We start from the raw sequence: 12,597 nt of genomic DNA, 5'->3' as shown, positions 1-12,597 counted from the left end.
TTTTACGAAAACAACCGCACCACTGCTTCTGTTTTCGGATTTGTCTTCCTTGCCGATAAATAGAATCAGTTAATTTGGCAGAAGCCTTAAGGGCTCAGCTCACTTTAACACAGTGACAAATCACTTAACCCTTTGGTGTTATACTTTTTCTCAAAAACAGAGTTTTCTCTTCGATCGTCTTAAGTGGTAGGATTCACTAACCGTTACGTCATTTGTTGAAAACAAAAGTGCAAAGGCTCCATGAACATTGATAATGCCAAAATGCTCTGATTGAGGGTTAGTACTCTATTCGTCTTTTTACGCGAACAACTGTCAAACTCCGCATACAAAGCTTACAAATGAAAATTTTATGCAAAATTAAATTGCTTTTCTTAGGCAAAGGATTTAAAACTAACAATTAAACACAATTTATCCTAGTGTAATATGAGGCAAGATTATGTTGATGTAGAGTATTTGCTATAAATAAGTTAATTAAATTATGATATATTGTTGAAGATTTTCACAACTATTCCGAAAGTTTCTGTTCAACTTAAAAACACAACAAATGAGAGAAAGCGCATCTAGTCCTGATGCAACACCATCACAAACTTGACGAAATCCAAAAAATTAGAGAACACGTAAACAAGCAAGTCATTAAATTCGGCCATTCAGTATCTTGTATAGAGTACTCTTCGTCAGTCGAGAGGTGACCTTGTTTCTAAACTGCTTACTTAGTCCAAAGTAGCCAGTATTATTCTTCGCTTAATCTCAAAACTGGTGTCATTCGTTTTGGTTACGGCGGTGCCGAGGTTGATAAAGTTACTGACAGTCTCAAAGTTGTGGTTCCCAACTTTCTCCATTTTCTTTACCTGCTCGGTTGTGCAAGGCTTTTTAGGAGTTGAAACCATCCATTTCGTCTTATCTCCATTTACTGCCAGTCCCATTTTCACTGACTCTCTTTCGATTCTTTCAAAGGCTGCAGTTACTACTTCCGGTGACCGACCTATGATATCGATGTCGTCGACATAGGCGAGTAGCATGTGTTCTCTTGTGATTAGTGTGCCATATCTATTCACATCTGCATCTCGTATAATCTTCTCCAGCAGGATATTAAAGAGATCACACATAGGCTGTCTCTGTCTGTCCAAAGCGCGTAATAAATGGGTCTTATATGTGTTTAAGACCGTAAAACGGGATATTGTTCTATATGGTAGCGTTATCCAATGGTAATCCGAACTACATCATATTCGGGAAGGATGTGTAGGGATCTAATACAACTCACTGCACTCAATTTCTAAATCGGACAAAAAATGCTCCTTTTAGGGGCAAAAGAACTTCAATAGCTAGATCGGTATATATTGCAGCTATATCTAATATAGACCATATCCGGAACGGGCGTTGAGAGATGTCCATTATATCTCGTTGCGCCGAATTTCGGAGAAACTTGGCAATAGTTGTGCCTGTTATGGGTCTAAGACGTAAAACCGTGAGATCGGTCTATATGGTCATTCTTCATATCTTAATTTTTAAAGACGTGATTTCCACAGATGTAAGGATGGACGGACATGGCTAAATGGTCTTATTATTTTTCAAAGATAAGGAATATATATACATTGAAATTGGAATAATAAGGAATATATACACAACACTTTGTGCCAATTTCGGTCAATAAATGCTGCTTCTATGGACTCTAAACCTTAAATCGGGAAGTCGGTCTATATGGAGGCTTTATCAAGATATTTCCCGATATAGTCCATCTTCGAACTTCACATTTTAATTTTTAGAGACGTGATTTCCGCAGACAGAGGTATGGATGGACATCACTAGATTTTCTAACACAACTCACTGCTCCAAAGCGGGTAATAAATGGGTTTTATATGGGTTTAAGACCGTCAATCGGGATATCGTTCTATATAGCAGCGTTATCCAAATGTAAACCGAACTGCACCATCTTCGGGAAGGATGCGTAGGGTAAACAACTCACTGCACCCAATTTTTAAATCGTGTAATAAATGCTCCTTTTAGGGACAAAAGAACTTAAATAGCTAGATCGGTATATTTTGCAGCTTTATCTAATAAAAACCATATCCGGTACGGACGTTAAGGGACCCATCATATCTCGTTGCGCCAAATTTCAGAGAAATTAGGCAAAAGTTGTGCCTGTTATGGGCCTAAGACTTAAAACGGTGAGATCGGTCTATATGGTCATTCTTCATATCTTAATTTTTAAAGACGTGATTTCCACCGACATAGGAATGGACGGACATGGCTAGATCGTCTTATATGTTATATGTATTACATTTTACAAACGGTATGATTACAAAAGGTATGACAAAATGTATTTATCCCCATCCTTCGTGGGGGGAATAAAATTAATGTTAACAAAGAGCAACTTGCCATACCGAAGAGCTAGAACGGGAAAAATTCCGCAACCTTATTCAAAAAATCCTACCGAGAAATATAACGCCACAGTGATAAATATTTAATTACCTTGGTGTTATGGACAACCTGTTGCGAAAATGAAGTTGATAACAGCACTGTTTTATTTTAGCGCTGGATACGCAAGGGCAAAAATTAAACTAACGAAATTTATCTAGCACAAGTTTTTTCATTTGCAGAGATGGGTGATGGATAAATACCCAAAAGGTAATTACCCGGTCAATTGGCTAATGCCCAGGTTTTTGCCCAAAATCCTACTGAGCATAATTTTTTAAAATCATTATCACAGTATTATTCTTATGCCCCTCATTTACTAACAAAATTAATGAAGCCCAATAGTATACACATATGAGGGAACCGCAATTTATTTACTATGAGAACAGTGAGCTCATCGCTTACGCGTAATGTGTACGACTATTTAATATGCTCCACATGAACTAAGGATTTTATGGAAGGCGTTTGCTAAAAGCAAATGGGTTTAAAATGTTAATAATGATGCAACATGGATAAATATTTATGTTCAGCGGAAAGCAAAATAAAGTTTATTAATCTCAGTTACACATTAATCGTTGGAAGCACTACATATATAAATCTTATGGTTGAAATGATAGTTTGGTTGCAAAGGGCATGAAATTCTGTGTGATTCAAGCAAATATCGACAGGCCTGTTTCGGGACACAAAAACCCAAAACGCAAAGATTTTCCTTGCTTTATTGTTTGCAAGCCTTTACATATCGATGTTAAAATGTAATACTCTTATCAAATTTTAGCGCTTTGACAGTGAGTGAAATGGAGATAGACCACAAATTTGGGGTTCTATTGCATTATGAAAAATTACCCCAAAATAAATGCATCCCAAAGTATGCAATTGAACCCCAAAAATAAATACAATTTGTGGCCCAGTTAGGATAATACAACAGGTTCGGACAACATGGCGTGGCAATGTGGACCTCGCCCAGTATGGCACTGGAAAGTGTTCTAGATATCCAAACGAACGACATACAGATTAAGTGTGAGGCAGCCACTGCGCCTATTTACTTAAGCGATGATAGGAAATCTGGAGAAATTGAGGAGTTATCCAATCGGATATATGAGGCGATACTAAAAGTCGAGTGCGAGACATACTTCCAGCGGCACAGTCTTGGATTGACGGAACTCTGGTATTGGCATCTGCAAGTTCATTACTGGGGTCAACACTAAGAACCCGGGCCTGAGATCTGTTTCCGACTGGCTGACCATAATACGGTTTTATAGGCAGGACTAGGCAATCACTGAATGCGTGAGATGGTTTGTGTTAACGCGAGGACAACGAGTGCGAACATTTTTACGGACAGTAAGTGGTATCACAATGGACGAAAACGTCTAAGTGAGTCTGATGACAGACTGGCACTGAAACCTTAAATAAGCTGGCCATCAGGGCAATAACAACCAGGTCTGTAAGGTCACGAACAGTCTTGGAGTGTGAGAAGGATATAAACGCCTTCTCTGAGGATGGCACGATCCGCGTTATTTGGGTGTCGGGCCATAGCGGAGTAAGGGGTAATGAAAAAGCAGACGATTTAGCAGTGACTGGCTTCAACAAACTTATCTAATCCGAAGACTTTCGGGGCGACGCAATCCAAATTAAGGGCATGGGCGAAGAAATTGCATAAATGTGGAACAGCGAGGGGAGATCCCGACCGTGAGAACACGAGGCTATTACCGAAAGGAAGTTAGACGGTTGTTGTTGTTGTTTTTGTAGCAGTTTGTTGTGTTCTATTTTTCGTCTGCTTGATTTTGTTAGCTGTCCAGATTCAGGAACTCTGCGACTAATGTGGGTCTGGCTGAGCAGTTAAACAGGTGACGTGTGGTCCCTGGTCACAACCGGGACATACATCTTGCACGTCGGCATCGATCCTTGCTCTGTAGGAGTTGAGACGGCTGCATCTGCCGGCACGTAATTAAGCCAGAACTACTCTGGTTTGCCTGGGGTTGTCAATTTCTTCAAGTGCAATGGAAGGCGGTCGTTCTCCAAGGACTACATTCACCCGGCAGCTACTTACCGCATCTGCTACTGTTTTTGCATGAATGTTGTCTAGACCCTCTTGATATGCCGTTTGATCTAGAGGTTCTCTCTTGTAGCGCTGAACCTCACGCTTAAAGATTCCGGGCAGTGGATATCTATCCACAAGATGATGAACTGGATGGTGTATATATATATATAAACATGTATGTATATGAAATAAAAGCTCCATTTAATCGAAAGTTGCATATTTATTCTCCAAAATCCATTTGTCAAATAAATCGTTTCGTACGTATCGCACGGTGTGTGCATCTTTCAGAGCCGCTATTTTTGAAATTTCATATGGCATGTCTGATCGTGTAATGGCAGCTTTAGATTGGGTTTATATGGCAGTCTGCCATCAAACTCACTTAGACGTTTTTAGTCCATTGTAATACCACAGGAACAGGAGAAGAAACCCCTCTAGTTCCCACCGTTTAACCATTCAGATCGCTAAAAAAAAGCACAACTTGGGCATATCCGGATACGCTAAATAAGAGAATCTCTCAAAGAAATGAGAATGTGATGTGTAACTCCTCCTGACTGCTAGTCTGGCACACACACACAGCAGATGGTCTACACCCTCCTCTGCCTCGACGTCCTCACAGCTTCCGCAGAAGTTATTAATTGCAACCTTTAGTTTTTCAGCATGTTTTTCGATCAGACAATGACCTGTCATGACGGACACAATGACTGAGACGTCTGTTCTAGCCAGCGAAAGCAAACCAGTTGACCTTTGCAAATGTAAATTGGGCCACATAATTCTGGAGTGTTTGTTTGCCAAGTCACAATGTCCAATTCAGTGCATCAGATGGTCTCATCCTCAGTGGGCTGTGATGCACAAACAAGCAATCCTTTGGATCCGGTTGAGTATTGAACTGTAGGTGGACCTTTAAAGCGCCATCTTCCAAACCACAACACCATGCAGCAATATAGGTCTAACAACTGCATTTTATACCCAGTGCATGACACGCGGTTTAAAACCCCAACTTTTGCTAATCTGAAAAGCCTTCTATCCTTAAGCTATTAATAAACTTTCTTACGATAGTGTTGCCTAGAAACTCCAGCTCCTTTTTAATTGTCGTCGGTTTTAGATTATTGGAAGCACCTTCAATGTCAAGAAATGCTACCATTTTGTATTTTTTGACAGCGAGATAACCCTCTGTGTAAGCGACTAATTCGTGAAGGGTTGTTTCAGTGCACTTGCCCTTACTATTGGGTTGCCCAACAAGTAATTGCGGATTTTTCATATAGTCGTTGACAAATTTTTTCACAGCTTGTGACTCTGTAATTGCATTCTTTCTTCTGTCAGTTATATGCATGCTGCTGCATATATGCATGCTGTTGCATAGGACGAAAGTCTTTCGCCTTCGTGTGGTAAGGTTTTCCTGTTTTTGGAATGAAAATTCCCCCATCCCTCAGTTATATGTGACATGCGGATACAAACAGAGTATATAACCCTAAGCCAAGTATATCGTACACAGCTTATAATCCAACCGGTAATACATCGTCAGGGCCTGGCGGCTTAAAGTTCCTTCTTTTCTCGCTGGCGCACACCTTGTGCGCAATCAAACCGGGTCACCCACCCACACAGGGCTTGTCACGCTTCGACGCCTTTCCCTCCTGTTTTGATAGTGACAGGGGTATTTTCAGTCTCGTGCAGACTTTAGAGACGTGGTTGATAGTTCCCCAGATAAGTGTTCAGCAACAACTGCTGTGTCGTCTCCAGATTCCCTATCCACGCCGCTTCTATTGTATATGGGAGCAGTATCGGGCTATAGACCGATTCAGACCATAATAAACTATATATAAATAATAATATATACCTTTAGATTTTTTACTTATTGAATCCGTAGGATACAACTCCTCCGGAGTTTAGTATGAATACTGCATTGCTCCCCTCGACATCAGCATTATCCAATCTACCTATCTTTCAGTCGGTGGTGGAAAGATTTGGATTGAAGGCCCTTAGTCTCCCAAGTATGGATTCAGGATCTGAGGGAATCCTTGGTATCCAAGCGTGTACCATTGGTGGAGAAGGAATATATTCCTAATTGACTAGGTCCAGTACTGCGCTGGCCAGATCTCGCCAATCCTTCTTTAAGTGAAACGATATATTTCAATTGAGCGTTGATCCCCGAAGGCAATTAGTTTGTATCGGCCTGGAGGAGAAACTGGAGGAGGCCCAGGCAAATTCGGCAAGGACATTAGAGGATGCAGATACAGTTTTTGACAAGGGTGAAGAACAGGGCTGCATACCTATACAGAAGAAAAATAAAAATCGGTTTCAATCACTAAATTAATTGATCCAATTAATTTTTTAATTGAAACTGCTTTAATCACGAAAATGATATGTTTCAATTTAAAAAATTGCATATTCAATTAAAAAAAGATTGACATTTTAGAAATTTTCAACTTATTTTTTAATTCATCAATTAAAAATGTGAATTGAAATGTTTAAAATTTTGAACTAATTTCTTTATTGGACCTTGATTGTAATTTTTTTGAAAATTCCAAATATTTTCTAAATTTGATACACAGGTGTGTACCTGGAACATGAACTTTAGGTGCATTGTTTTGGCAAAGGTCCGTGGCCACCCGTATAAAACGAAACTCCCCCACCGGGGTTCTCCAAAAAATTTCGGTTGTCGTGAAGATTAGTTGTTGTTGTCGTAGCAGTGTGTTTTGCACTGAGGCGGCAGTCCTTGGCCGATGAAGAACTTCATTGGGTAAATCCGGCACGCAGAACCGGCTGCCATGGTGTTGCTATAGATTTGTCGAAATGTGGGACGTATGGGTCTTTGAAATCTCCTTCACTTCATATTGTAGGGGTCAAAAAAGCCTTAAATTGAATTTACTAAAGCACGATATTTAAAAATGTTTAAGATTCGATAAAAATACATGATTGAATCAATTAATTTTTTAATTGAAAATTACAAAATTTTCAATCACGATTGAATTGAAAAAGTTTTCAGATTGAATTAAAAAGCGAATTGATTCAATTGGTAAAAATTTCAATCACGAATGTAATTGAAAATAAAAATCATATTCAATTAAAAAATGATGAAATCGATTAATATTTTAATTGAAAACGATTTTGCTTTCATTTAAATTTTTAAAAGTCAATGGAATGTCAAATATCCCACTCCAATTGTTCCTAGGTATGCCGCCCTGTTCTTCACCCTTGTCGACAACTACCATCCCCAAGCCGTCCCCAGCGACATTGGCAAAGGTTATTGGACCTATATTTTATATTGTTCGCCTTAGTTCTTTTGGGCATGGGATGCCTTGCAGATTTCGATCATACCTTTGGAAGTTAAAGGGCAAGTAATTGTGCAAAGTTTTAGAAAAATTGGACAAGATTTGCGCTTTCTGAGGGCTTAAACAGTCCAATTGGGAGATCGGTTTGCATGGGAGCTATATCAATACATGGATGGTTTGTCCTATATCTAATCCCAACCAACCAACTTCAATACGAAGGGCAACAAGCTTTATTCGTCCTAAAGTAAGCGTGCTTTCGACAGGCAGAAGGACACTGCTATATAGACTCAATAATATATTCGCACGAAAGTTTCTTAGATTAATATTTCTAGGTGTTACAAATGGAATGGCATTTCGCCATTAGAAAAGTATATAGTAACTGTGTATTTACTTCCTATATAGTGCAGTGCAATGAAATTTATATGAAAATGACATCTATTCAGAACAACGAAATACTGGATAAATTACCAGTGTAGGCTTAGCAAACAGCAAACAGACTTGTACTGGAAACTTTTTTTGCGTTTTATTTTTGCCCTTCACGGCTTATCTATCCAGTACCAGAAGAAAACACAGCAAGTATACCCTTATTCTAAGATGGAGACAAAATGTGTGAGGCCACTAGCTACCCTTCCACTAGTCCAATCAACTTGAAACAGTTTGCAAAAAATGTAAAGCAAACATTTGTCAATTAAAATTGTTTTTATTTGGTTTTTATGAAAATAACCAAATCAAAATTTTTACTCTGCCTTGTTTCTCACTTTTAAATTGTCTGCTTTCTACTCAATTCTCAAAACAGTCTAATTGCACAAAAGACAAAAACAAATTCAATAAACATTCTGTTCTTTAACCGAAACGTCACGTCATTAAGTAGACACTGTTTTTGCGGATAATTTCGTTAAGCTGTTAGTCAAATAAATTATTTATTTTCTATGTGTGATGCAGAGAAAATCATTTCATCGAACTCTATACTCAAAACTAAACCCACCATTGGGAAAAAAATAAAATAAAATAAAATAAAATAATAAGAGTATATGCAAAAATAAAGACTCTCAAGAAAAAACAAATAGTTTTGCCATTATTAATGTAAAATAATTCAAAGAAAACTAAACAAAAAAGTACAAAAGAGCAGCTAAAATGAAATCCCATTATTAAACGCAAGATCATTGCAACCTTGCCAGTACCAACAATCAAAGACGCGAGTGTTCCACTGACTCATAATACCCAGCAAGCTGAAGAGGCGATAGATGCTCGAGGTGCTGAGGGAATATCAAAAGAAAAAAACCGCATCTAAGCAAACACGAAATATTTATGTCTTCAGCTAAATTAAATTCATAATCTCGATCAGGGTGTGCGAGCGGGCAAATGTGATTCTGAGGCGACACAATAATTTCGAAATATTTGCAAACCTCGTGCACACTCATTTGCACTTTGCTTTAGTTTGGCATAGAATATTTTTGAAAACGAAACGGCAGCGGTAATATTTCGTTGTTATCCCTCCCTTAAGACAACAGCACGACGCAATGTTGCCAGTGCATTTGCAGCAGCAGCAACATCTGCAGAAACCACAAATCCTCAAACCATTAGCACCGCCACCAGCCCGGGAGCCGCGGAGACCACGTCGCGAGAAACCACATAGCCGTCCATCTCCGAGCCATGAAACGACAACTGAAGACCATTTATTGAAAGCAACCACATCGTCACAGGCGACGACAGCAACGGCGCCTGTGTCAACGCCAACAGCGTCAACGTCTACAACAACGCAGTCAACAACATCACATCGCACTGGTGGTAATGGTCTTGAGGACACCAATCAAATCTATTCAAACCTTCAGCGGCATCTAAATCTCAGCCAGTATAGTCTGTTACAAAATCAAAGTGTGCTAGATTCACATCTTCTGGGATGCAGTCCAACGCAAGATGTTGATGACCGACAGCTGCAGCAGCGTCATCAGCGACGCTCAACAATTGGGCATCACAATAATGAGAACGCAGACGAAGCTAGCGACTCCTATGACAGCGATGAGGATGATGATGACGATGAGCCCATAGTCAGTGATGATGCAACGGTGCCCTTAACTGCAGGCTCATCCACAACAACGCTCACCGCCACAATAATACCAGCGACTATAGTGGCAGCGTCGGCCGCTAACTCGAGTCGTCAGTCGTCAAAAACAGCTGCCAGAACAGCACCTCCGCGGACGATCGGTAGCACATTGCATGTTCCGCAGTTATACAACAGATCGATATCGACCCCTCCGCAGTTCTCCACAACCACTTTCGTAGAAAATCATCCGCCTTCTACGGCCGGACCCTCGTCAACCTCTTCTCACCTGTCGCACGACTACAAGCTCTGTGATTCGTGTCGCCCTTTACGTTTTCAAGCGCATACCCCCAACTCGGGTCTTCATACGCCTCAGAGTAATTTCTGTAGCAGTACTCGCTACCTGAACGCGAAACGTTTTCTCTCGACACAACCTGCGTCGGCGCTAGCAGCCGTAGCTCCGGCCGCCGTAGCGTTATCATCGGTAGGCTTTCCTGCTTCATTGCTAAATACATCGCTTCAGCCGCAACCACCGCCTTTATCTGCAAATTCTCATCCCTTTAATTCATTGCGTCAATTTACACCATTTTCTCGTTTCCAGCCCCGGCGTCAAACCACCAGCAGCATGTCACAGTCGGGTGAAGATTTACACTCGCCCAGTTACTTGTCATGGCGCAAGCTGCAGCTAAGCCGTGCCAAACTGAAAGCCTCCAGCAAAACATCGGCCCTATTGTCTGGCTTTGCAATGGTAAGTAGCCAACTATGTTAAGATTCAGAAAAATATCAACGACCCATTGATCAAAAGTTTGCAATTTGTTGTTCTTTTATTGTATTCAAGTAATTTTATGCGCGAACATTTTGCTCTTTATTTTTCCGATGGAGATGCTTGCGTGGCTGGCGAACCCATGAATTCTGTTAAACCTGTTTAAATTATTTCAAAGAAATTGTATCGATCACATCTATAGGTCTTCAAGAGCTTTAAATCGGGGTATCGGTTTATATTGGAACCATATAAATGGGCCGTGTTAAGTATGAGTGCTAGTGGGATATAAGTGTACTTTAAAAATTTCGCCAAATCGGATAAGAATTGCGCCCTCTAGAAGTTCAAGAAGTCAAGATCGGTTTATATGGCAACTATATCAAGTTATGGACCGATTTGAACCATACGTAGCACAGTTATTCGAAGTCATAACGAAATACGTCATGCAAAATTTCAGCCAAATCGGGTAAGAATTGCGCCTTCTAGAGTCTCAAGAAGTCTAATCGGGAGATCGGTTTATATGGCGGCTATATCAGGTTATGAACTGATTTAGACTATATTTAGCACAGTTGTTGGTAGTCATACCAAAACACTTCATGCAAAATTTCATCCAAATCGAATAAGAATTGTGCCCTCCAGAAGTCAAGACCCAAGGTCGGTTTATATGGTAGCTATATCAGGTTATCAACCGATTTAAACCATTCTTGGCACAGTCGGAAGTGATACCAAAATAGCACATGCAAAATTTAGAATTGCGCACTCTAGAAGTCAAGATCGAAGATCGGTGTATATGGCACTAAATCAAAACATGAATCGATTTGACCCATTTACAATCCCAACTGACCTACACTAATAAGTAGTTGTGCAAAATTTCAAACGGCTAGCTTTATTCTTCGAAAATTGGGGTGCTTTCGACAAACGGACGGACGGACATGGCTCAAGAACGAACTGGCCGGAAACCTGCTTGTTCCTACCGCAAATAAAAAATAAACTCAAGTGCAGTGTTATTACTTTTCAGTTTTTAGACTTTGTGAGGTCACCCTTCTTTGGGATTGTGACCATGATACCCCTTTCCATTTTGTGAGAATAACATTTGTATCCCGGGACTCTATATGGTATTTGGGGTGATTGATAGACGAATGGGGTGTGCTCTATATCGCAATAGTTCGGCAGTTACCTTGCCAGGACCGGCTGATTTGCCGTTTTTCCGTGGGACCAAAACGGCCTCAATTTCTTCGCAGGTGAATGGGGCTGTAGATATATCCCTGCATGGGTTTCGGCGAACTGGGGGAATAAGAGGGTCGGAACCTGAGTCCTCGTAAACGCCACCCATATTTCCAATATTACTAAATTTCCCATGAACATTCTACTAAGGAACAGGGGATACTTCTCTCAGTGCAGACCGATTAATTTTTAAGCTCAATGATAGGAGGCCTCCTTTTTATTACCAAGTTCGAAAGGCATGCCGCATAGCGACACCATTTGGTAGAAAAGTTTTAACATGGCAGGATACCTCACAAATGAAGTCAGCATTTGGGTTGTTTTGTTTGCCAGTCTGGCGGATTCGCCAGCTTATGGATAAATAAAACCCTCTTCCCGCTAAATGACTTGTACTTTAACGTTGGCAGCTGTGGCACACATCCGTAATAATCAAATATCAACAAAACAAACAAAATAAATTATTTTAATTTTAAATCAAGATTGCTCTGTGTTCACAAATGTGATTTTATAAAAATCCTAAGCAATTTAGCCATTCCAGAACATTTAATCATTGAATAAATATGTTGCGTTCTTTCTCTTTTAGTTTTGTCATTCAAATTGAATGATGACACCATATGCTTACGATAGTAAGCGACAATAAGATTAGCCGCTTTGCTAATCAGGGATAGCATTTTTCTCCATACAAACTAAGCGACAAAATCCGCTTAATGTGTAAATAAAATACCTCTATTTATAAGGGGAAAACTACCGCTGCCAGGCGGTCGGCTTCATATCAGGACATGAAAACCTCTGCCAATAGTAGCTGCATTTTCAGCTTGAAAAAAAGCTTAAAAACGGAGGCTGTATAAATTAACAT

At 40.0% G+C, this 12,597-nt stretch overlaps 1 protein-coding gene across 6 annotated transcripts in view; it reads left to right on the top strand.

Moving 5' to 3' along the window:
- LOC106096026 (calcium release-activated calcium channel protein 1) overlaps positions 1-12,597 on the top strand; it is a 168,168-nt gene that overhangs the window by 137,720 nt on the left and 17,851 nt on the right. For 3 of the 6 annotated variants that reach the window (XM_013263536.2, XM_013263537.2, XM_013263534.2), the window contains exons 2-3: positions 8,662-10,244; positions 10,362-10,508. In XM_013263536.2, the coding sequence (XP_013118990.1) occupies positions 9,240-10,244; positions 10,362-10,508 (1,152 nt within the window). In that variant the 5' untranslated portion in view covers positions 8,662-9,239. The remainder of the gene's footprint in view (positions 1-8,661; positions 10,245-10,361; positions 10,509-12,597) is intronic. The other 3 variants (XM_013263539.2, XM_013263540.2, XM_013263541.2) reach the window with 1 other exon arrangement.

Source organism: Stomoxys calcitrans, chromosome 5, assembly GCF_963082655.1.
Source record: "Stomoxys calcitrans chromosome 5, idStoCalc2.1, whole genome shotgun sequence".
NCBI lineage: Eukaryota > Metazoa > Arthropoda > Insecta > Diptera > Muscidae > Stomoxys > Stomoxys calcitrans.
Note: the sequence above shows the minus strand (reverse complement) of the source record. Positions and strands in the feature narration are given on the sequence as shown.